The sequence below is a fragment of the Mandrillus leucophaeus genome, unplaced genomic scaffold (assembly GCF_000951045.1).
Source record: "Mandrillus leucophaeus isolate KB7577 unplaced genomic scaffold, Mleu.le_1.0 Scaffold641, whole genome shotgun sequence".
NCBI classification, from domain to species: domain Eukaryota; kingdom Metazoa; phylum Chordata; class Mammalia; order Primates; family Cercopithecidae; genus Mandrillus; species Mandrillus leucophaeus.
In genome coordinates this window covers 959,107-984,808 of record NW_012106931.1, presented here as the reverse complement: position 1 = coordinate 984,808, position 25,702 = coordinate 959,107, and the positions used below count along the sequence as shown (strand labels likewise).

Sequence of the window (25,702 nt, the reverse complement as noted above, 5' to 3'; positions counted from 1 at the left end):
GACAGGGTTTCACCATGTTGGCCAGGCTGGTCTCAAACTCCTCACCTCATGATTCACCTGCCTCAGTTTCCCAAAGTTCTGGGATTACAGGCGTGAGCCACCATGCCTGGCCTAAAAAAATAAATAAAATTTTTAAAGATGGCAAATAAGCATATAAAAGGATGTCCAACATCATATATGATTAGGTAACTGCAAATTAAAGTAACAATGAGCTACCGCTAAACACATATGAAAATGGCCAAAATCAGCCAGGCAGTGCTATGCCTGTAATCCCAGCACTTTAGGAGGCCAGGAGGGGAGATCACTTGTTCTCAGGAGTTCAAGAGAAGCCTGGGCAACATAGGCAAACCCCGTCTCTATAGAAATAAAAACAAAAATAAAAATAATTAGCCAAGTGTGCTGGAGTGCACCTGTAGTCCCAGCTACTCAGGAGGCTGAGGTGAGAGGATCTCTCAAACCCAAGAAGTCAAGGCTGCAATGAGCTGCACTCCACTGCACTACAGTCTGGGCAACAGAGCAAGACTCTGTCTCAAGAACTAAAAACTGAAATAAAAAATAAAATAGCCAAAATCCAAATATCTGACAACACCAAATGCTGGCAAGGATATGGAGCAACAGGAACTCTCATTCATTGCTACTGCAAATACAAAATGGTACAGCTACTTTGGAAGACAGTTTGGCAACTTCTTACAAAACTGAACATACTTTCATCATGCAATCCAACAATCACACTCCTTGTTACTTTTCCAAATAAACTGAAAATATATGTCCACACAAAAACCTGCACATGGATGTTTATAGCAATTTTACCCATAATTGTCAAAACTTGGAGGCAACCAAGATGTCTTTAAGTAGGGAGATGGATAAACAAACTGTAGGACATGGGGATAATGTAATATTCAGCACTAAAAAGAAATGAGCTATCAAGCCATAAAAAGACACGGAGGAAATCTGAATGCACATTACTAAGTGAAAGAAGCCAATCTGAAAAAGCTACATACCATATGATTCCAACTATATGACATTCTGGTAAAGGCAAAACTATGGACACAGTAAAAAGACCAGCAGTGGCCAGGCACAGTGGCTCATGCCTGTAATCCCAGCACTTTGGGAGGCTGAGGCATTGGGGTCACGAGGTCAGGAGTTCGAGACCATCCTGACTAACATGGTGAAGCCCTGTCCCTTCCAAAAATACAAAAAATTAGCCAGGTGTGGTGGCATACGCCTGTAGTCCCAGCTACTTGGGAGGCTGAGGCAAGAGAATTGCTTGAACCCAGGAGGCGGAGCTTGCAGTGAGCCGAGATCACGCCACTGCCCTGCAGCCTGGGCAACAGAGCGAGACACCGTCTTAAAAAAAAAAAGAAAGAAAGAAAGAAAGAGAAAAAAATCAGCAGTTACCAGGATTTTTAGGGCAGTGAAACACAGCATTTATAGGGCAGTGAAACTATTCTGTATGATACTACAGTGGTAGATACATGTTGTTATACATTTGCCAAAATCCATAGAATGCACAACACCAAGAGTGAACCCTAATGTATGCTATGAACTTTGGGTGACAGTGTGTCAATGTTGAGTCATTGATTGTAACAAACGTATCACTGTGGTGCCGGATATTGACAATGGGGAAGCCTGTGGGAGAACAAGTGTTATGTGGAAAATCTCTGCACTTGCTGCGTAGTTTTGCTGTGAATCTAAACTGCTCCAAAAAATAAAGTTTATTAAGGAAAGAGAAATTCTCACTTCCTTGCTCATTTCTTTTCCACTTTCCATTTCACCTGCATGTTTCTTAAATGAAGCCAGTGTCCAAGTGTAGCCTGAGAATGCTGATAAGAGTGGAAGTTACCACTCACAAACCTGGAGCAGCCAGAGCTTTCTGTTCCTGAAGCCCAACATGGCTTGAGTGTTTCTAGCAGCCCCATTAGAGACTGAGTTGTCAGCTAAGCCCTGCCATGATCCAAACCTTTCTCCACCATATCGTGTGTTCTGCTGACTCGGCTCTGACTGAAGTTGCAGGAGTATAAGGGTGGGAAAAAGTCACTAGAAGGCACATTTCAGCTCAATGAAAGGAAGAGCTTTCAAATAACTGAGGAATCATGCAAAGGACACCTCTGGAAGTAGCGAGTCATTCACCACAGAACCAGGAACAATGTCCACCAGAAAGGTTGACAAAGAGCTTCAGTCGTAGTGGCACATTTTTCCCAACTCAGAGTCTGTATTCTGACTGTGAGCACTCCAGGTGGCAAGAACCTTGCCAGAAACCCTGCCCTACCCTGGGCATTTCTGGTTTTTCCCCTGCACCTGCTCATATGCATGGCTAAGCTCTCACAGCTCAGTCAGAAGGGGAAAGGTGGGCAGGCTGCCCTCCTCCAGGGGTGAGAGGGATAAGGCCAGAGGGAGCCAAAGACCAGGAACCCAGGGAAGGGCATGGTCTTCCGGCTCTGGCAAGATGAGTCAAGAGGGTTCCCCCTGCACGCTCTGCTCATTCCCCCAGAGTCCAGGCCTTTTTTGCTGCATGGAGGATGTCGGGACTGTACATCAAACAGTGCACAAGGGCCTTTCCAGTTCACAACTCACTTCCCCGCATTCTACTTCATTGAGCCTCGCAGCAACCTTAGAAGTAGGCAGCAGCCAGCATAACGCTGATCAGACATCCCAGATGGGGAAATTGAAACTCAGAGAGGGTAACTGACATGCCCAACATCACACGATCAGTGATAGAGTTGAGACTCCAATCCAGGTCTCCTGGTTCCATATCTTCTTTAGGCCAGGCTGTCTCAAAGAGACTATGGGAATCAGCAGGAGAACCTTCATCTTACCACTGGGCCATTACATCAATTGCCTCAGTGGCTCAAGGCACATCCAGACAATCACTGACCTGAGTGCAGATGGGAAAGGTGCGGGAGACAGGCGGGCCCATCCTATGTATGAGAAAGTTAAGGAAGAAGAAACTTTGACCAAATGACTCAGTGGCAAAGACTAGAACCTGAGTTCTATTCCAGATCTAGAGCATGCAGCTGACAAAAAAATAAGAACTAAGGCACAGTTCTCTCCCTGCCCAGAACAGCCTTCATTGTGGCTGGGCCTGAGTCTCATTCACATTTTATACCAGAAAGCCAGGGAGTTCACAGCTGACAGGCCTCCCTCCTTCACTGGGCTGCGGCATTAAGGGAGGCCTGTGTGCAGTGGGTCTCCGCTGTCCTAATTTCCTGGCTAAAGACCTAGATAGAGTGTCTAAATTTTCCTCCAGCCAACTGCTGCCCCAGATTTAGCCTCTCTGATGGATAAGTCTGTCTCTGTCCCTGCCAGTGGCTGTATCTGCCACTCCATCCCATCCCTGGGCACCTGTTTTTAATTTGCTGACAATACAGAAGCCTCGCTTGAAATGTATAGAATTGTATGCAGAAAATGCCAAAACCCTAACAAAGGACCTAGAGGAGAGCCTGGAGACACAGAGGCCCAACCTGAGTGGTGGAAGAAGACTCGGTGCCCTCATGATGCCAATCCTCAAATCCATGCCATCCAAATACAAATCCCCAATCTTTTTTATTTTATCTTTAATCAACAAAATGATTCTGAAGTCCAGCTGAAAGGATAAATGAGCAAGAATAACCAATACAATCTTAGAAGAAGAAAAATGAGGGTGGATTGTCCTGTTGGATTAAAATCAAGATGTAAAGTTGTAAAAATCAATACCATTCATTTACTAATTCATTCCACAAACATTTATCGAGAACTCATCTTGACCAAATGACTCAGTGGCAAAGACTAGATAGAGTGTCTAGTCTGCAGAGCCCAGGGAGTGCTCGCAGAGCCCAGGGAGGGGTGGTTGGGAAAGGTGAGGACTTCCCAAGAGTCAAGTTAGAGGGTCTGAGCCAAGGCTGATAGCCCCTGCCCTGTGACTTGCCTGGGAGAGGAAAAGGACAAGTGACTAGGCAAAGAGAAGTGGACTAAATCCGGCCCTCCCTCTGCAGGCTGCTCTGGTCACATCACTCTGCCGCTTCAGGGCTCAGACAGTTCACTCGCAGCATGGGCCTATATTAATAATATGATCATAATGCTAACAAACACAGATATTCTTTAAGCATATACTATGTGCCAAATACTTTATATGCAACATCTCACTACATCCTCACAACATCCCTAAGATGGATTCTATTATCATCTGCATTTTTCAGATAAGAATATTTGGAGAAGTTAAATAACTCGCCTGAGGTCGCAAAACTAGAAGTAGTGAAGGTCAAATACAAATACAGGCAGCCTGGCTCCAGAATCCACGGTGCTACCCACTACCGCCCCCTGCCTTTCAGATGTGATAATGACTCCTCAGAAACAGCAAGGCCCAGTGCTGCACGGAGATTCTATTTTTTTTTTTTTTTTTTTTTTGAGACGTAGTCTCGCTCTGTCGCCCAGGCTGGGGTGCAGTGGCCGGATCTCAGCTCACTGCAAGCTCCGCCTCCCGGGTTTACGCGATTCTCCTGCCTCAGCCTCCCGAGTAGCTGGGACTACAGGCGCCCGCCACCTCGCCCGGCTAGTTTTTTGTATTTTTTAGTAGAGATGGGGTTTCACCGTGTTAGCCAGGATGGTCTCGATCTCCTGACCTCGTGATCCACCCGTCTCGGCCTCCCAAAGTGCTGGGATTACAGGCTTGAGCCACCGCGCCCGGCCTTTTTTTTTTTTTTTTTGAGACGGTGTCTCGCTCTGCCGCTCAGGCTGAAATGCAATGGCGCAGTCTCAGCTCACTGCAACCTCCGCCTCCCGGGTTCAAGCGATTCTCCTGCCTCAGCTGCCCGAGAAGCTGGGACTACAGGCACATGCTACCACGTCCGGCTTTTTTTTTTTTTTTTTTTTTTTGAGTAGAGACGGGGTTTCACCATGTTGGCCAGGCTGGTCTTGAATTCCCGACCTCAGGTGATCCTCCCGCCTTGGCCTCCCACAGTGCTGGGATTACAGGCATGAGCCACTGCACCCGGCCTGCACTGAGATTCTAAATGAAGAAGAGGGCTTCGGTGGCTCCCCACCTTCAGACAAGGCAAGAGTCTCCTTAAACCCTCCAGGCTGCCTCAAGCCAGTGCTTAGCCTGCTCTGGACTTTTGACTTTCAGATAATGAAGGAACTTCTGAGATCATCAAGCCCAATTACCCTCAGGTGCCAGATGCCCCTCTAGGGATAACAGAGGGCATTATAGCCCCCTGTGAACATCATTGACAAGCAGCTCATGACCTACTGATGCAGCTGATGACATTTTGGATGGCTCTTTCTCTAGAAGGTGATCACCCATCCTTTTCACTTTACTCCCAGGTGTTGGTAAGGAGAAAGACGCTTCTTGCCAACAAGCTACAGCAAGTCCCAAGCAAGCACTGTGATCCCACTTGGCCTCCCTGCCCTGCCCCATCTGATCTTCTAGCAAGTCCTCTGTGCACCTAGCTCCCCTGCATCGCACCCTAATGCTAGAAACATGAGCCATTACACCACGGCTGCTGAGGGCCCCTGGGTGTGCACCTACCTCTCTCTGCTCCCTCTGAAGGCAGAGTTCTTCGGTCTCTTCCATCAGTTTGTCTGCCAAAACAAGCACACACACACACACACACACACAAAAAAAAAATCAGGAAAGTGCTCTGAGGTCCTGAGGGAGTTGGTGCCTGAGGTGATCGCTGTCACTCCCAGCATCTCCCAATGAAGGGGCCTGCAACCCTGCCAACCAGAGGGTGGACCATCTCCCGGTGATGGAAGCTGCCATTCTCTTTCCCCATCATCATCCTGCTTTTTCTATTCACAGGGTTACGAGGGGCCTCATCCTTGGAAGTTCAAAATGGTCTCTGCATCCCCCAGGGCTGCTGCATCTGGGCTAGTCCCACACCCACCTTCCACCTGCACTAATGTCTGGCTAGTAGGGAGGGCAGAGTCCTGGGGCAGAGGAGGTTCTGAAGCAGGCATAGGGGAGCCAGTGCTGGGGCCCCAAGTGTCTAAGCAGACAGAGGGGAGAGGGTCCCAGGCTGAGGGCAAACCCTCAGTCTCATCTTCTCTCCCAAACAGTGCACGTTTACCAACCAGTCAGGGGCACAAGGACCTGGAACGCGGTGGCAAGGTTTAAAATGGTCTGGGGCAAGGGTGCTGGGGACAAGCCAGACCCTGGGGACCCAGGATAGGATAACAACATCAGCTCCACTTATGGAGCCCTTACTGCATGTCTGGCTCAAGCACTTACACACATTTTCTCATTTAACCCAATCCTCTAAAACCTAGAGACTATTTTTAACTCGATTTTAAGGATGAGGAAATTGAGGCTTAGAGAGGCTGAGCTGCCTAAAGATATACACAGTTGATAGATGGGTGACAAGTGATGAAACTGGATCCGGAGCCCAGGCTCTTAATCACCAGATGCTCCTGCCTTTGGTCATGCTGGCCAAAAGGATGCATACTGCACCAGAAAGCCCTCCAGGTGCCGAACCTGGTCTCTGTCCCCCCATAGCCCCACCTGAGAGACCCTCACCCCTGCTGGGTCCTTTACCAAGCCCCTGGCTATAGCCCCTGGTCCCCACGTGCTGCTACCATTAGGGAACCACCCCACCAGCCAACCTAAATACTCCTGCTTTTCCTTAGCCAACTGTAGCCCCTGGGCCTCCAGGCTTTTGATCATGGCTTCTCCCAGCTGGGCATTCTTCCAGGTCCTGGGGAGGGAGGGCAGATGGGAGAGAGGAGGGAAGAGGAAGAAACAGAAAATCATTAAAACGGAAGGGTAGAGGGGAAAGAGAAGGCATACGTTTTGTACTCGCCCACCCTTTCTCCTCCAGAATCTCAGCTTGCGTTCACTCTGGCACCCATAGCTCTGGGCAAGCCACCAGCATGGATCCGTTACAGTCGCTGGAGGCTGGCCCAGGTTGCAAAGTGGGCCACTGGGGGCTGGGCCAACAGCACTTTTAGAGCAGGGAAGAAATTGCTTCCTGGGTGGCTTTTTACATCACTGAATGTCCACTACCCAGTGCAAGGCCTGCCACAGAGCACACAGTCGGTGTTGTTTGTTGAACTAAAAGCATGACTTAGCCTGACTAGGCAGGTGTCAGGACAGTGGTTTACATACAAATGGACTGGGTTAGCTGGGGATTTCTGTGATCTTGACCCTAATTTACAAAGCACTAGCTCTAGTCCTTGCTAGAATTAATTATGGACCTGGGGAGGTGAGATGGGTATCAGGAGGCATCAAATACAACTCCCAAGAGTTGGAGACAAATGGTACCTCCACCTGCCACCTGTGACCTAGACACTTTCCAAGCTCTCTCAGGGGACCCCTCACAGATGCTCTAAAACCTGGCCTGTCTGCTCTCACCCACCCTAGCCATCTCCCACAGCCCTGGCCCTGCCCCCACCAGGATCCCAGCAGAGAGGCAGGGAGTTCGGGGCAGCCCCACCCACCCCGTCCTGGATCTGCAGGATCAGCCACCCTGCTGGCTGTGAACACTTACACCTTCCCAGACTCTTGCAGCATCTCCAGCCACTGGGTCTGCTCAAACTCCGACTCAGCCGCAAGCAGGATGTTCCCCTGCCAGGAAGAGGAGCCATGGGCATGCCTGAGAGGCAGCCACGCTGAGGGTGATGGAGGCCCAGTTCTGCCCTGTCACCCACCCCACATCCCTGGGTGCTGATGCCTCTCTCCCAGGCCAGGACATGGGGGGTTTCTCCTGAAGGGGCCTGAGAGGCTGGTCTGCTCCTGCGAAGCCCAGACTGAGGAAAGAGCTTTACTCACATGGAAGTCCTGGTGTGAGATCTTCATGGCATAGGGCATGCTGGGCTCTTCCTTGGGCTCCACCAGGCAACCCCCGAGAGGGATGACGCCCTGAGGAAGAACCAGAACAGGCAGCCCCCACCCCACCCAATTGGGATCACTCAGGGGTTCTGGGGGCCCCTGGACAAAGCCACATCCTGCCAAGTGCCCCAGGATGGAAGCTAGACCCTGGGGCCACAGGACAGAGGCCAGAACTGATGTCCAGAGAGAAGAGGAAGGGCTGGGGCAGGGGCTGGGGCACAGAAGGGTGGGGATCCAGCCCAGGACAGGGGCAGGAGGTCTTTTTCCCCAAGAGGATTTGCCCTCCAGACTGTCTGCTAGGCCAGAGCAAGACAGCAGTCCCATCCCCTCACAAGATGCAAGCCCTGATGCCCACACTGGGCCCTCCCCTGCTGTGGCTCTGGCAGGGGCCGCCTCACCTTAGGATGTATGTTGAAGTATTTATTGGTTTCAAAGCTCTTTTTTTCGCTCTCAGAGTAGTAAAGCAGAAAGCTCTCTTTGATGATGAAAAACCTATAGTGGGTGGTGAGGAAGGAAGGGCAACCAGGAGAGAAGGGGTAAGGTTTCTTGGGACAACAAGAGCACCCTTGGGGGCCCTGGACTCACATGGGAGCCCACGGGGACACCAGCTCAGACATCCTTACCAACTCAAGCTCCACATCCTCACAAAGGCCTCAGCTGGCCGGTGGCCTCCCCACAGGCAGCTGGGCCCCTGCACAGGTGGCCAGCTGGAGCGGGAGCCCCACTACTGGCTTCCAGGTCTGGCTGCCTCTGTCTCCCTGAACCACCACCTGGGTCAGCACAGCAGGACAGCTGTGGTTCTTCCCCTGGGGTACCTTCAGCCCCTTCAGCTCTCATCTCCAGCCACTTAGAGTCTCCTCTAGGAGGAGAAGGAAGGTAAGACGATGCAAGATGCTAAGATGGGTCTTTGGCAAGTAACATGAAAGCTGGCAATCTGCAGCCCCGAACACCCCAGTGTGACGTTGGCATTCCCTTTGTCTCAGACTGCTCCCCGTCTCCTTCTGGGACTTAGGTCTAACTGAGGGGCTCTGTGACTTTGGTGCTTTTGGACTGCTGGGGAGGCCACGCCCTCGATGTCAACGTGTGGAGCATTTGGACCTGCCCCAAGGGTTCTCCCAGGACTCATGTTTGGAGCTGTGATGAGCCACCAAGCACCCTCTAGGGGAAGGTCCGACTGGGACTCAAAGCCCAGAGGCTGAGGGATATCCAGAGTGTGGGCTCCTTCCTCCAGGGCCCCTGCTAGTAAGTGCTGTTATAGTGACGGGGTGTGAGTAGAATGTGGTAGTGATTCTGAAAGTTGCTGGAGCATGTGTGTATGTGTGTGTGCATGCACACATATGAGAGTTTAAAGTTTACATGCAGGGAGAGTTGGAGCCAGCTCAGATGGGCTCATAAGAGCCCACAGTGTCAATCTCTTCCCTGCTCTGTTTGGTCACATGGTGTTGGTAGCTTGATAGTGGCTGTGATGGGAGTATTTACACCATACAAGTCAAATCCTACAGAATTGCCTCAGCTTCCTCCCCCACGAGCCCAGTGTAAGCATTTGCCAGCACACCACTGGTTGAATGGGCCCTCAAGTGAGGGGCTTGAAAACTTGCTGGTGAGGCTGCGCTCTGTGGCTCACACCAGTAATCAATCCCAGCACTTTGGGAGGCTGAGGCGGGCAGATCACTTGAGGTCAGGAGTTCGAGACCAGTCTGGCCAACATGGTGAAACCCCGTCTCTACTAAAAGTACAGAAATTAACTGGGTGTGGTGGAGCATACCTGTAGCCCCAGCTACTTGGGAGGCTGAGACATGAGAATCACTTGAACCTGGGATGCGGAGGTTGCAGTGAGCCAAGATTGTGCCACTGAACTCCAGCCTGGGCAACAAGAGTGAGACTCCATCTCAAAAGAAAAGAGAAGAAAAGAAGAAAAAAGAAAAGAAAAGAAAAGAAAAAAAGATAAAGAAACCTTGCTGGTGAGCATGACGAAGTCAGACACTCTCTGAGGGTCCTACCAGCCACATGACCTTTCCTAAGGCCTCAGCTGCTGCGGCGAGGCAGGCCTGGGACTACTGGCAGCTGCCATCTGAGGGAAGTGAAGCTCAGCTCTGTGCTTTGGTGTGAGCCTCATGCCAACCCGTTTTCTTTTCTTTTCTTTTCTTTTTTTTTTTTTTTAGACAGAGTCTCGCTCTGTCACCCAGGCTGGAGTGCAGTGGACGGATCTCAGCTCACTGCAAGCTCCACCTCCCGGGTTCACGCCATTCTCCTGCCTCAGCCTCCCGAGTAGGTGGGACTACAGGTGCCTGCCACCTCGCCCGGCTAGTTTTTTGTATTTTTTTAGTAGAGACAGGGTTTCACCGTGTTAGCCAGGATGGTCTCGATCTCCTGACCTCGTGATCCGCCTGTCTCGGCCTCCCAAAGTGCTGGGATTACAGGCTGAGCCACTGCACCCAGTCCCATTTTCTTTACCTGAACCTACCCTCTCTAGCTGGCCACATAACAAACACAGCCCTGTGGACCCTGCTCAGGTTGATACCCTACTAACGCCAACTCTCTCCCTAGGCCTTTCTGCCCCCACTACAGAAAGAGCACACGAATACCACCTGCTGCAGAACCTCAGTGACATTCCAGACCTGCCAGCACCTGACCTCCGCCCACCTCTCAGCTTTCCTGCCACATCTGCCCTTCAGCCTTCTGTCCTCCAGCAACTGCCGAGCTCACTGTCCCCTGCCTGCTACACTTGCGTGGTCCTGCACATGGAGATTGTGCGGCTTGGCCTGAAACGCCCTCCCTCTTGCTCTTCAGCCAGCGGGACCCTTCCCAACCTTGGTGACCCGTCCAGCCCACACTGATGTCTGGGCTCCTTCTGCACTTGTTAGCAGAGCCTGCACTTGACACTTAGGCCCACTCCACATCCCATGTGTGCATCTTGCCCCAGCGGGGCATTAGGCTCCTGGAGGGCAGGTCCATCCCACTTCAGTCCCATGGGCCCAGGTCGGTGTCCCCTGGCTGTTCCAGGGGAATTTCACAGAGTAGTTGAGAGCATATAGGCTTTGGAATCAGAGAGACCTGACACTTTCCAGCTGGGGTTGGGGTTCCTTGGGCAAGTCAGCTCTCCTTTCTGAGCCTTAGTTTCTCTACTTGTAGAACGGGGATAATAACAACTACCTTATGCGGTTATTTTGAGGGTCAAATGAGATTGTGCTCATCACCCCACCAATCTGCAGAGGACTCAGGACAGGGCTGAGTGATGCACTCCATGGTCTGAATACAGTCACTGCAGGGAGCAGCACACGACTCTCTCCAGGGCCACCGCCTCCTCTTGATGGCTTTGGAAATACTGCTATGGACTCGGTATGTCTCCTCAATGTTCATACGTTCAAGCCCTAACCCCACATGTGACTGTATTTGGAGATAAGGTCTTTAGGGGGTAACTAATGTTAAGGAAGGTCATAAGAGCAGGGCCCTAATCCAATAGGACTGTGGCCTTATAAGAAGAGCTCTCTTTCCTGGCTGAGTGCAGTGGCTCATATCTGTAATCATGACATTTTGGGAGGCTGAAGCAGGGGGATTAGTTGAGCCCGGGAGTTCAAGACCAGCCTAGGCAACATAGCAAGGCCTTGACTCTACATTTTAAAAAAATTAGCTGGGCATGGTGGTACATGCCTGTAGTTCTAGCTACTCAGGAGGCTGAGTGAGAGGATCACTTGAGTCCAGGAATTCAAGGCTGCAGTGAGCCGTGATCGCACCACCACTGCACTCCAGGGTGGCCTCCAGCCTGGGTGACAGATCAAGACCCTATTGCAAAAATAAATAAATCAAACCTCTCCCACCCTCTTTTTCCTCTTCCTCCACCATGTGGGGACATATTGAGAAGGTGGCCATCTGCAAGCCAGGAACAGGTGCCCTCATCAGAACCTGATCATGCTGGCAACTTGATCTCAGACTCTCAGCCTGCAGAACTGTGACCAAATACACTTCCAGGGTTTAAGCCACCCAGTCTATGGCATTTTGTTATAGTAGCCCAAGCTGACTGAAACACATAAATACCTTCATGCCTTCCTGCCACTTCTGGAGCCCCTCCCACTTAAGGCAAAGCACTGTGCCAGGGCAGGGAAGTGGGTGGGCAGATGATCATTAGACACATGGCAAGGAGAGCGCAGGGCCGTGGGGTCCACCAACTCCCATCCTTCAAGTTGCAGCCTCAGGCAAACTCCCAGCCTTACTAAGCCTCCCTTTCTTCCTCTATAAAATGGGGGTACAAATAACTGTCTCTTAGGGCTGTTGTAAAGATTCCTCCATTGATTCAACAATTACTGAGTTGCCACTGTGTGCCAAGCACTGCTCTGGGTGTTGGAGATACAGTTGTGAATAAGACAGGCAAAAATCGCTGTCTCCATAGAGCTTACACTACTTGCATGTAGTGGGTGTCAGATGGTGAATACATGAGACATAGAGATGTCATGTGCCAGATGCTGATATGTGCTATGGAGGAAAATGAAGCAGGTTAGGGGGCATTGGAAGTGGGCACGGATGCATGTTAAAGAGGGTGGGCAGGGACAGCCTAATTAAGAAGGTGATCTTTGAGGAGGGGTAAGGTGTTTCCAGCACAGGAGCTGCAGGTGCAAAGGTCCTGAGGCGGGAAGTGTGCCCAGCTCTCGAGCGAAATGCAAGGCAGCAGCACTTGGGCCAGATTGCAGAGGGCTCTATGGCTATGGTAATGACAATAATGATCAAGCTAACATTTATTTAGTACTTTCCACACACCACATCTCATTCCAAGCAGTTACTGCTGTTAATGCACTTAACACCACTCACAATGATGCTAAGAGAGAAATGCTCCCTGCATTTTACATGGGCAGAAATGAAGCAGAGAGGAGGCATGACTTGCTGAAGGTCACAGCACTAGTTGGTAGAGGCTGGCATTTTCTCTGAGAAAGAGAGGCAGCCACTGGAAGGCTTTGAGCAGGAGTGACCTGGCTTACATTGCAAAAGGCTCATCCTAGCTGCTGTGTTGAGAGCAGACTGTCAGGGTAAAGGCAGGGAGATTCATTAGGGGATATTGCCACATATCGTTAGGGGGCAAGAGAGGATCCAGTGGATGGAGGCATGTAAAGTCCTCAACACTTGCCTGGCACACAGAAGGTAGCCCCTAATGTCATGTCCCTTCTTCTCCTCCTGCTTCTGAAGGACAGCATAGAGAGGGGCAGGGGAGGGAAAGTGGATGTTCAGGGTAGCCTTTGCTCTGTGAGGGCTACAGTTCAGTAGGGATTGTGAAGGGCCCACACATCACACATGCCACACCCGGCCTGACTGCACCTGTCCCCAGGTTGGCTTGGGTGGAGGTGGGGGTTAAGGGAGGTGAGCCAGCGTGGACCTGGAGGAGGAGGAGGATGGCCTGGCAGGCAGCAATGAGCTCTGCCCAACGAAGGCCTCACCTGGCAAGCACATTTCTAGGACCCAAAGGTCTGGCCTTGCTTATAAACCTGAGTCAGTGACAGCCCTGCTATTCTAGCTGCCCCTTCTCAGCATCTTCTCAGCAGGCGGGGGCTCAGAACCCCAGTCCCTGCACAGAGGAACACTTCCTCTTCCCACCCCTTATTCCAAAGTCCCCTTGTCCCCTGACACTCTCATTCGGACTGCAAACCAGGGGCCACATCTTCCCAGGCCCTGTGCAGTTGGTCTGGCTAGAGACGGCCCAAGGGCTAGAGATGACTGCCCTTTCTGCAGCTGTTCTAATGCGTTGGCTCCTGTGCTAAGGGTTCCACATGTATTTGATCCACGTCACAATCGTGGAGGGTTAGACATATTATTCTCATTTCACAGATGAGGAAACTGAGGCTTAGGGGCAAAATAGTGTATGCAAAGCCACACTCCTAGGGCAGAGGTGGAGCTGGGATTGGAACCCATAGACAATAGTCCCTATACCTACTTCCCACAGCCACTGCCTAAGAAGCTGCTCCATCCAGCTCCTGGCCAGGAAACAGATGGGTCAGAGGCTGTAAGTTTCAAGGTTGGGGTAGCCAACGTTAGAGTTCTGCCACTGACCGAGAATGTGACCGGGGCAAGTTACCTAATATATTTAGGTCTCAGGTCCCTCCCACCGTACAACTTGAGGATAATAGTAATAACACCTATATCTCACAGGGCTGTCAGGATAATGTTCCCCTAAAGACTTAGAACATGGTGGTAAATACGTAATAAATGATTGCTTTTATGATTATAATGATTATTTACTATGATTGGGTTCAGACTCTGCAATAATAAGCTGCACTCTCCCCTGACCTCCTTTTCCATTTGTGCTCACACGGCTGCTACTGGAGGGAGCTCTTGCCTCCAGCCCAGATGGCCAGCTCCCTGTCCTCCCAACACATGGCTTATCCCTGCATCTGCTGCTTCCCCCTGCCCCCCGTGTGCAGCCCATCCCTCCTTCCAGACCCAACATCAGTCCTGGGAGAAGCTCTGCCCATCAGCTGTGGCCCTTGTCTGTCCCCATGTGTTGGGATGAAGCCCAGAGCGTGGGTGAGGTAAGGGGCTTGTGTCAACTCTGGCTGCCTCTCTCTCCCATCATAAAGAATAGTATTTTCACTTCCAGATTAAAGAGCATTCGCAAGGTGCCTGGACGCTCGCCTTGCTAAGACAGTGACCAGGGAGAGCCTAGTTAAGAAGGTAATCTTTGAGGAGAGGTAAAGTGTTTCCAGCAGAGGAGCTGTATGTGCAAAGGCCCTAATGCTAAGTGTTTTATTGACTTTATCTTATTTAAATTTCTCATAACAACTCTAAGAGAGTTAAATAATATGCCCCAGATCACACAACTCGGAATAGGGGAGCTAGGATCATTGTAAAGGTGCTTGTTTTTTTCTATTTCACTAGTGAGGAAACCGAAGCACAGAGAGATTAAGCAACCAGTAAGTGGCAAACTCAGAACGCAGTTATCTCTGCTGACAAAGCCCAAGTTCTCACCTGCTGTGCTCTGTGATGCCCGGTCCTCCTCATTACATGTGACTGCAATAGTTTCTCTTCCTAGGGCTTGTCTCTGCTACCTCTGCAGAGTGACTGCAAGCTGCTGGTCAGCTCAGGTCAGAGAGCATGAATGAGTCCCCTGGTACACCCAGGTACTATGCTAGGCTCTGGAGCTTGATGATTTGCTGACCTCAGGGAGCTGATAGTCAAAAGCAGGAGAAAGAGTGTAGAAAACAATAATTTTAAAAATAGCTAATATTGGGCCCAGCACGGTGGCTCACGCCTGTAATCCCAGCACTTTGGGAGGCCAAGGTGGGCAGATCACAAGGTCAGGAGTTCAAGACCATCCTGCCTAATACAGTGAAACCCTGTCTCTACTAAAAATACAAAAAAAATTAGCCAGGCATGGTGGTGGGCACCTGTCGTCCCAGCTACTCAGGAGGCTGAGGCAGGAGAATGGCATGAACCTGGGAGGCAGAGCTTGCAGTGAGCTGAGATCGAGCCACTGCACTCCAGCCTGGGTGACAGAGCAAGACTCCGTCTAAAAAAAAAATAATTAAAAAAAGCTAATATTGGCCTAGTGTGGTGGCTCATGCCTGTAATCCCAGTACTTTGCAGGGCCAAGACAGAAGGTTCATTTGAGCCCAGGAGTCCATACCAGCCTGGGCAACATAGGGAGACTCTGTCTCAACAAAAAATTAAAAAATTATCTGGGTATAGTAGCTTGTGCCTGTGGTCCCAGCTACTTGGGAGGCTGAGGTAGGAGTATTGCTTGAGACCAGGAGGTCGAGGCTACAGTGAGCCGTGATCATGCCACTACCCTCCAGCCTGGGCCACAAAGCCAGACCCTGTCTCAAAAGACTATAAAAAACAAAAACAAAACACCTAATGTTTATCAAGCTCCTCCTTTGTGCTAGGTGCTAAACACTGTTCTAGTAACAGTATTGTGCTAACTCATTCAACTCCTCACATGAGGTAGGTGAGGAAACTGGGGCATAGAGAAATTAAATAATGTGCCCCAGATCACACAACTGGGAATGGGAGAGCTAGGATAGTTGTAAAGCATCAAGAGGATACACCACAACATTGTAAAGCATCAGGGTAGGCTTTAACTTTGTAACATACCAGGGAAGTACTCTGCAACATTGTAACACACCACAGTACACTGTAACTTTACAACACACCAGGAGAGTACACTGCAACATTCTAATGTGCCAGAATCTATTGCAACATTGTAAGTGTATATTAGCTACAGGAAGAGTGAAGACCAGGAGGAATCAAGGGTTTAGGGGTCCAGCCAAGGGAGATGGGACAACGAAGCAGGGCTTTGAAGAATGAATAGGAGTATCTTGGGAATTTGGGAGGAAATGGAAGGGGGAGAGATCCATTCCAGACAAAGAGAACAGCATAGGCAGATAATAGTGTGTTCAAAGTTATAAAAATATATCTGGTCTTATTGGCAGAAAGTGCAAAGGGTGGGAGTGGTGCCGGGGAAGTGCAGTAAGGAGTGAGTTAAGGTCAGAGAGCAGGGACAAAGCGGGGCAGAGTGAGTAGTCCTTGTGAAGATGCTGGACTTCTTCCTGCAGACAAGGGGAGCTGCCAGCAAGTTTCAAACAGGGCACTTGTAAGGTCATATTGTAGTTTTAGCCATGGGGAAGTCCACAACCAGGCAAAGGGAAAATTAAAGTTATTGGGAGGTACAAATCAGCAAGGTTCATTGAAATGTTCAACAAGGGCAGGGTGACATGATGACCAGGATGCTAGCTTGGGTCACAGAGTGGTACAGGTGCCATCCAACATGAATTAGGGAATCCAAGAAGGGTTTTCTTAAGCTTCAGCTTTGTCCCCATCTTCTGCTCTCCTCCCCAGTGCTCTGAATGCAACAAGGGCTCAACCAGAGCTTGATGGTCACCACTGCCTCATGGTAAGTCCAGCTGGAGCCAAGGAAAATGTTATCTAGAACCGCAAGTATCTTCTATGTTGGCCAGGTCCTGTTAAACAAAGGCCTATCCACTCTCTGTCCACTCTGGTGAGCTTCCTAATGTTTGGAGATGCAAAAGCCACTGAGTTTAGGAGTAGGAGCTGGAAAGGGCTTTGCATAACAGAGTGAAAGAAATTTGAATTTGGGGAAAATCCTGTAGGACAATGGAGAGGAGGAGTGATGGGAGAGTGCAGAGGAGAGAGGCTCCTGGGAGGATCCAAGAGTCAAGAGAGAGAGTGAGGTCACCATCTCTGACAACAGCGAGGTAGGGTGCCTAACAGGGAGCTAACACTCAATTTGAAGATGTTTGCACTTCTGTAATTTAAATACCTCCTCTGCCCTACTCTTTGCCACAGCTTCCCTTCAGGATAGGCTGCCAGACTCATAAATACCTTGATGAGAGGCTGCTGTGTTTATGCAGCAGTGTGGAAGGCTGGAGAAACTGATAAATAAAAGCTGAGTTCCTTTACAAATTTACAAGAAAAAAATCAACCCCATCAAAAAGTGGGCAAAGGATATGAACAGTCACTTCTCAAAAGAAGACATGTATGCAGCCAACAGGCACATGAAAAAATGCTCATCATCACTGGTCATCAGAGAAATGCAAATCAAAGCCACAATGAGATACTATCTCACACCAGTTAGAATGGCCATCATTAAAAAGTCAGGAAACAACAGGTGCTGGAGAGAATGTAGAGAAATAGGAACACTTTTACACTGTTGGTGGGAGTGTAAACTAGTTCAACTATTGTGGAAAACAGTATGGTGATTCCTCAAGTATCTAGAACTAAAAATACCATTTGACCCAGCCATCCCATTACTGGAGATATACCAGAAGGATTATAAATCATGCTGCTATAAAGACACATGCACATGTATGTTTATTGTGGCACTATTTACAACAGCAAAGACTTGGAACCAACCCAAATGTCCATCAATGATAGACTGGATTAAGAAAATGTGGCACATATACACCATGGAATATTACGCAGCCATAAAAAAGTATGAGTTCATGTCCTTTGTTGGGACATGCATGAAGCTGGAAACCATCATTCTGAGCAAACTATGGCAAGGACAGAAAACCAAACACTGCATGTTCTCACTCACAGGTGGGAATTGAACAATGAGAACACTTGGACACAGGAAGGGGAACATCGCACACCGGGACCTGTCATGGGGTCGGGGAATGAGAGAGAGATAATAATTAGGAGATATACCTAATGTAAATGACGAGTTAATGGGTGCAACACACCAACATGGCACATGTATACCTATGTAACAAACCTGCACGTTGTGCACATATACCCTGGAACTTAAAGTATAATAACAATTTTTTTAAAAAAGCTGAGTTCCACCTCTGGTTGTGCAACAAGGACCGTGTACATTGGTCAGCAAATTCATCCATCAACAAAAAAAACTAGTTTAGAGCCTCTTGGGAATTAATAGAAACCTTGGTACAGATTTTAGACTTCCTTTAGATATGGGATTTGGTCTTGGGACCAAATTTATCTCACTCTCAAGAGGGCAGCAAGAGCCCAGTGTATGTGTGGGTTACACATGAGTTACATTTCCCTGGAAGGCAAACACCCAGACTGGCTTCCCCTCTTCCCCAGGCACAAACTTCCGGAATAGGCCCAGCAGCCAGTCTCCTGCCTCTCTGAGCCTCCTGGATACTGAGAATGGCTACGTAGGGGGTGGAGCTGGAGAAGGACTGCCCTCAGAAGTATCCTTTTCAGAACTGGCAGAAGGAAGGTGGAAATGACACAGCCCCCAGTATGTGTCCCTTGTGTCCATTCTGGGTGGCCTGCTGTGCTCAGGAAAAGGTCATCCTGGCCTGTGCTTCTCATCTGGCATCCAGTCTAAGATGGCAGAACGGCAGGAATCCTATCTGTGAAATGCGTGAGTCATGACACATTAGAGTTCAGAGAGATTATCAAGTCCAAGGAGGCTCAAAAAACTTAGCCCAACTATTCCAACAACAGTAAGACAACCATAATGTGTAAAACAGGGGTCCTCAACCCCTGGGCCCTGGACCAGTACCAGTCCATGGCCTGTTAGGAACTGAGCCACACAGCAGGAGATGAGCAGGTGAAGCTTCGTCTGTTTTTACAGCTTCTCCCCGTGGCTGGCATTACCGCCTGAGCTCTGCCTCCTGTCAGATCAGTGGCGGCATTAGATTCTCATAGGAGCCTGAACCCTACTGTAAACTGTGCATGGCAAGGGATCTAGGTTGCACAGTCATTATGAGAATCTAATGCCTAAAGAAACCACCCCCACACCCACCCCTGTCCTTGGAAAAATTGTCTTCCATGAAACCAGTCATGGCACCTGGTGCCAAAAATGTTGGGGACTGCTGGTGTAAAACATGTAACAGGTGGCTCATGTCTGTAAACCCAGCACTTTGGGAGGCTGAGGCAGGCAGATCACCTGAGGTTAGGAGTTCGAGACCAGCCTGGCCAACATGGTGAAACCCCATCTCTACTAGAAAATACAAAAATTAGCCGGGCATGGTGGTATTTGCCTGTAATCCCAGCTAATCAGGAGGCTGAGACATGAGAATTCCTTGAACCTGGGAGGCGGAGGTTGCAGTGAGCTGAGATCACGATGCTGCGCTCCAGCCTTGGTGACAGGAGACTCTGTCTCAAACAAACAAACAAACAAACAAGAAAACATAACAGTGCAGAGATACTGCTTGAAGTGGGCGGGGAGACTTGGAGCTGGACCCCTGTTCCCCATTCCCTTGTAGTAGACTCAAGGCACCTCTGGGGTCACCTGTGGCACACTATTTGTCCCATCCCACTCCCACTCTATAGATGAGATACTGCTGGCCAGTGGGGTGAAACAGTCTGGATCATGCAGCTGGTTACTGGCAGAGCTGGAGCTGGAACTTGGAGCACCTGCCTCTAAGCCTAGATTCACTTCCTTTTTTTTTTGGCGGAGTATCATTCTGTCCCCCAGGCTGGAGTGCAGTGGCTTGATCTCGGCTCATTGCAACCTCCGCCTTCTAGGTTCAAGCGATTCTCCTGCCTCAGCCTCCTGAGTAGCTGAGATTACAGGCACCCACCACCACGCCTGGCTAATCTTTGTATTTTTAGTAGAGACAGGGTTTCGCCATGTTGGCCAGGCTGGTCTCCAACTCCTGACCTCAAGTGATCCGCCCCGCTTGGCCTCCCAAAGTGCTGGAATTACCAGCCACCACACCTGGCCTTAGATGCACTTTCTACCACACCCACAGCTGTTCTCAGAAGCAATTACTTTGTTATTTTTAAGACTTGGGGATAAGGAAGCTGAATTGTCTGCAAGCTGGAGGCCTGACCCTCACACAGGTGAGACTCATTTTCAAATAGGCCATCAACAGCCACTGAGTGCAGTAACTTGGGGAGTGGGTGAGAAAGAAATGTCACTTGTTTGCACAATTAACTCACTTAACTTTGGCAGACCTGGTCTGGGTAAATGATCACATGACCACAGTGAAGCCTGACCTGATGTGTATCATTTCGTTTATGGCTGTGTGATCCAGAGAGTGCGCCCATCTCCCTAACCCATTCATTGTAACCTGGATGCGATCAGCACAGAAAGGGGAGAGGGTGATGGGTGAAGGAATCTGAGGAGACTCAGAAAAGCACCTTCCCCCTGCCTCTGTGCCTCAGTTTCCTATCAGTGGGCTTGGGGGAACAGCTCTGGGACAAGGAGCCAGAGAGTGAAAAACACTATGAAATCTCCAGAATAAAGTAATTTGGTCACTACGTTTTTTTCTGGAGGCACAGACACTGTTCTCCAAGTCCTTCTTCTTCACCAGTGCTGAAAGAGCCTCCTCAACTTCCCACACACATCAGTAGAAGATCCTGTCCCTCAACCGCTGCTGGCTACTGTTCCCCACACCCTATGTTGCCACTCTGGTAGAATTTTGAAGAATAGAAGTTTATTTTTTAAAGGGGGTCCTGCAGGCACCCTCCACGGCAGAAATGTTACAACTGTGCTTGTGGGATACCTCACACAGCCAGCTGAGGGGAATGCCAGGGGTGCCGGAAAGTGAGACCAAACCCCAGCGTCACTAGGGTGAGGCTGAGCTTAGTGCGGTGAAGTTGGCATGATAGGCTCTTCTCTTTGCTCTGAAAAAGCTCAGCATTTGTGTCACCTCTGGGAAGCAGTGCTGAGAGCCAAAGTCAAAACGCTGGGCTCCAAATCCCTGTGGGAAGAAAGTCTCCTGAGTCTTTTTGGTATGGTGACCCTCATCTGCGCAGATAATCTTTACACACCGCACAGGTTGTGGCCTGAGATTTGGGACACATGGCCACTGTCTCCATGGCTCACTCCCCTGGCACCAGGTGGACACCATGAATCTTAGCTCCCCTGAGTCAGGGACCCACCAATGTTCTGCAAGAGTAAACTGCGGAGCTGGGTTCAGGCCCTCCTGGCTACCTGGCCCCTGGGGAGAAGGAGGGGTGAGGAGGAGTATAGATGCTCCTGTTGCAGGAAGGAAGTGGGTGGGTCCTCCTCCTCAGGGATTCTGGCCTTGGGAGGTGTTCAGGAGGGATTTGGGAAGAGGAATAGAACACTGGAAAAAGCATTCAGTCTCAGGAAAGAATTAGCCTAGGCCAAGCCCTCACAGTGTGACATTGGCTGAGGCGGAGACCTCCCACTCCCTTCCTCTTTGTTTTGGCGCTGCCCAGATCTTTGCCAGGTCTTGGCACTTCCATCTCCACCACTCACAGACCAAGGTGAGGACACAGTCAACAGCCTTCCCTTCTAGACACCTCTCCCAGATTATCTGATCTCTGCTAATTAATGCTTTTGATTCCCTTCCCCTTTTGTTGCCCCCAGGAAATAAATTGACCCTTCAGCTCAAGGGCACCTTCCCACCCCAGGCAGGCAGGGCTGCTTGGGCAGTGGAAGTTGGAGGCACAGGTCCTAAGACAGACCCTGAGTGGAAAAGGTTTTATAGAACTCAGCTGGCCACAGCCAGTTCTATCCAGCCCATTCTTTATTAATGTAGCGCTGAGCCTTTCCAGGCCCCCTCCCTTTAGCTGCCCCAGCCAGGGCATCGATCGCCCTAATGGCAAGGCTCTGCAGTGGCAGCCCTGAGCTGCTCTGTCCCCAAGTCTTCCTGTGGCCGCTAATTAGAACCCACAGACTCTACTTTACAAATGGGAAGCTGGGGCCCAGGGGGCCCTGATGGGAAGTGAGAGGGGGCTGAGCTGAGCGTCATTCTCCCCCACACCCAGGCCCTCTCCGGCTGGCTCTGTCACTGACCCAAGGCTAAATTGTGTGTGTGTGTGTGTGTGTGTGTGTGTGTGTGTGTGTGTTGTGTATTCCCAGAACCAAGAACATAGAGGCCTAGAGTGGGCAGGTGGGATGTTAGTTCTTTCTTGAGCCCCAGGTAGTCTTTGCACAGTGGCAGCTCCAGAATTCCTACAAAGGAAGGGAACCCAGGTAACAATCTCCTTGGAAGGGGGCTGAAGGACTTGACTTTTAGCTGTGTTAGCTGAGCATACATACTGTTCAGACTCTGATTGGATAGTTTTGGGTGGCTGTGGGGACCACAGTAGTGGAGGGAGTACAAGATGGAGTCTCCGGGCGGCGGGGGGGACGCTAAACCTCTCCAAGCCTCCTTGGCACCACCACTGTGCTTTTAGCTGGGGACCTATGCCCTGTACTCCTGACACTTCCCAGCCCTTGAATCAACTGTGGGTGCAGAGACCATATTCCCAATATACCTGCAGTGGTGAAGGGGAGGACCAGGGGACATACCCTGGGGGTTATGGGCACCTAGCATTTTCTAGGGATGCAGTCAGGTGAAAATGTCTGGCAAGAGAAGTGTCAGTTGACAGGACCCTGAGCAGCAGCCAGACCCAATAGAAAAGAAAGATTGACTATCTGGAGCTGCTGAGGCAGAAGAGAGATGGGCAGTGGAGGGGAGATATTCTGCTAATTGTGCTTGAATCTACACACAGCCTTTCCACCCCAGCTCTCCTGGCCCCGGGGGCTGTAGCTCACATAGCTCAACGCTGGAAGCTCCCCCAAATACTCTCCATGTTGCTCCAAGCCTCCATTTAGGGGGTCAGAGATAAGCTCAACTTTGGAGGAACTCAAGAAGCCTGTATCCTATTAAATCCCGGAGAGAAAACTGTCAGAAGTAACAAAACAACATGAAACCAGAGATGTAAAGTGTGGGATATTGTCCACAGCTCCATTTGTTCTGCGGTCTTATAGAGACATTAAATTATTCATCAGAACAGAACATCAGCGCCCACCACTACCACATCCACATGATCTGTGGTCCTGGGAACATTGGAGGCCCCCTCTGCTCAGGGGCAGACTGGTAGTGTGGGATGGGGAAGGGGCATCTGGATACCCCTGGTTTCCTGGAAGGGTCATACCTCCAGGGAAGGGCTGGACAGGGTCTGCATTCTCCAGGCCATACCAGTAGTGACTCTCAGAACTGAAATTGACTAGAGAGTGGAAACTGTCCAGAAGTTGGGAGCTTCCTGCAGTCCAGGGCTGTGAATTCCCTCTTCCCTCAAGACCTCCCAGGCTCCTTTGTAAGTGGAGAGTGGCTACTGATGTCTGGGGAATCGAGTCTGACTTGGGGACCAGGCAGCTGGGGCTGAAGGATGGCTGGGACTACCCTGTCTCTTCCCACCACCTCTTTCAAAGGATCAGTCCTTGTCAGGACCCATCTATCCCCTTCCTCACTCCAGCTGCCTCCCTCCTTTCCAGCTCCTCTGCGTGAAGCACTGGAATCTCTCTTCCCTGTGCTCACTTTAAAAAAAATTATTTCCAGGGACAGTTGGAGGGGTTGCCAAGGTCACTTCCCCATGGACAAGCACCCTTCCTCACCATTCCTCCCTCCCGGGCCTGAGCCTTTCAGAAGGGCCAGGTCCCTCTCCATCTAAGTGGGGGTGGTTGGCGGGAGGCAGACACTCTAGGCCCCGTGCTCGCGGCCTGGGTGAGGAGTTGTGAAGAGGAAGGAGTTTCTCCCTGGCCTCAGTCTGGCCTGACCTGACCTAGCTGGATCCCACCCGGACCATGGTCTCTTCTGCCCATACCCAACATTCCCACTCGAGGGTCAGGTTCATTCCACAGAGAATTCGCCACTGCCCCAGGGCAGGGGTTCCCATCCCCGTTTTCCTGTCCCAGACATTTTCCCGCGGGAGCCACTGTAGAGTGAAGGGGTGACGCCAAGGTCACACAGGAAGGCAGAGGCATGACGGAGACTGGAGGGGGCGGGAGGGGTGCCGAGGCCCAGGCTCTCTCCCTGGCCGTTCCCCTTGGGGTGCGGGGGCGCACTCACCGCCGGGACCACTTGGCGGACGGCCTCCCGAAAGGCCGCTTCCACAACACCCCGTAGAGCTGCACTTTGGTGCTGATGTCCAGCGCGTCCGAGTCGGCCTGCTCCAGGGACGGTGAGGGCGACACCGAGTTGGACTTGGACGTGAACATCCTGTCTCAGCGGGGCTGTGCCCGGCCGGGACCCCACCTCCCGGGGTCAGCAGGGACGCGGGGCGAGGGGCGAGGACGGAGCCGTCGGGGGGCGTCCCAGCGAGCAGAGAAGCGGAGCGGCCCCGGCCCGGAGCTGCAGCATCAAAGCGCGCTGGGCACTTGACGCCGCGCGAAGGGGGCGAGGGGCGCGCAGCCGGCGGCTGGGGCTCGGGATTGCAGAGGGCCCGGCGGGAACTCGGCGGGGAGGGCCGCTCAGCCTCGGGCCGGCAGCATCTTCCCCTCCCCCCGGCGACAGCCCCAATTCTGGTGGCCCTGATTGGCTGGGAGTGGCAGGTGAACCGGCGGGAGGCCGGCCTCGGGCGCCAATCAGGGCGGGCGCCGGCTGAAGGGCCGGGCTCCGTGCGTCCGGAAGGTCCCTGCAGGTCGCAGGGTCCGGGGACTCGGTCGCAGCGCGTCCCTGCCGCCGCCCTCGCGCCCAACACCACCCCGGGGTCCCTCTCGGCGTGCAGCGCCGACATCGAGACGGGGGCCACGTCCGCTTTGCGATGGGCTTGGAGGCACTCCTGCAGACACCTGCTCGCCTCAGGATGGAGGAGAGGACTGAGCCAGGGCTTGAGGTCCCACTCCCCGGCCTGAAATTCCACCGCAGTCCCTATTGCTCCGTGAACTGCGGCGGCCTGGCTTTTCTCCCCCTTGAAGAGGCGATTCCTGATGCTGGTGCCTACCCGGGCTGGCGGGTGGCCAGGTAGGACTTCGGGAAGTGCCCGAAGTGCCCGCCCGGGGAGGGGCTCCATCAAGGTTGGGTGCCCCCCTTCCCCTGTCAGGTGGGTGTCGCTGTGCTCCCCGCCGCCTCGGGCGCATCGGATCGGATTTCTCTTCCTGGAACTTGACCGGGTCTGTATCGGCATTTGGCACTCAACGCCAGTCTGGAGCTATCAGTGCAGTGCGTGTCCGTGATTTATCTGCGCGCCTGGCCCGCGCTCCCTGGGGCCGGCTGTTCCACCCGCTTCCGCTCCTTTCGGAGTTGGCGTTTGGGGTGACCCGCTCATTTTCAGGCCAGGGAGACGCCGGCCAGCCCCAGGGGATCGCCTCCTCCCGGCGGGTGGAAATGCTAGGCTGGCACAGCTGCCTGCCCCGCGCCACCTGCCAGGCGTGGAGACCGCGCAGTGAGCGGCTGCCAGTCAGACCACGCCGCAGTCGCGCTTTTCCTGTACGAGGAGCCAAGGCCGCCTCTGGAAGTCGGATTGCAACAGAAGTTTGCAAATGGCTAGCCCGAGAGCCAGATCAGTTTACAGACAGGCTTTATGAATTTGCCTCAAGTTTTAAAATTGAGGTATACTTCATGGTAAAAAGCACAAATCTAAGTTATTTCTTTGATGAAGGTATATACGATGTAACCCTACCCAAAGCAACATACAGAACACTTGCATCACCTGCAGAAAGTTTCTTCATGCCCCTTTGTAGCCGATCAGCCCCCCAACAACAACCACTTGTATCATTCCTATCACCTCTGCACAGTAGACTTAAGT

The 25,702-nt window shown here is 51.3% G+C and overlaps 1 protein-coding gene across 1 annotated transcript in view; it reads right to left on the bottom strand.

Annotated features, from left to right (window-relative positions):
* The window catches only part of PLEKHD1 (pleckstrin homology domain containing, family D (with coiled-coil domains) member 1), a 44,658-nt gene extending 20,211 nt beyond the window's left edge, over positions 1-24,447 (bottom strand). The window contains exons 1-6 of the mRNA XM_012000898.1: positions 24,025-24,447; positions 8,200-8,293; positions 7,742-7,831; positions 7,461-7,537; positions 6,577-6,668; positions 5,504-5,556 (exon numbers count right to left, since the gene is read on the bottom strand). Of these exons, the coding sequence (XP_011856288.1) occupies positions 5,504-5,556; positions 6,577-6,668; positions 7,461-7,537; positions 7,742-7,831; positions 8,200-8,293; positions 24,025-24,173 (555 nt within the window). The 5' untranslated portion in view covers positions 24,174-24,447. The remainder of the gene's footprint in view (positions 1-5,503; positions 5,557-6,576; positions 6,669-7,460; positions 7,538-7,741; positions 7,832-8,199; positions 8,294-24,024) is intronic.
* Between the last annotated feature and the right edge of the window lie 1,255 nt (positions 24,448-25,702).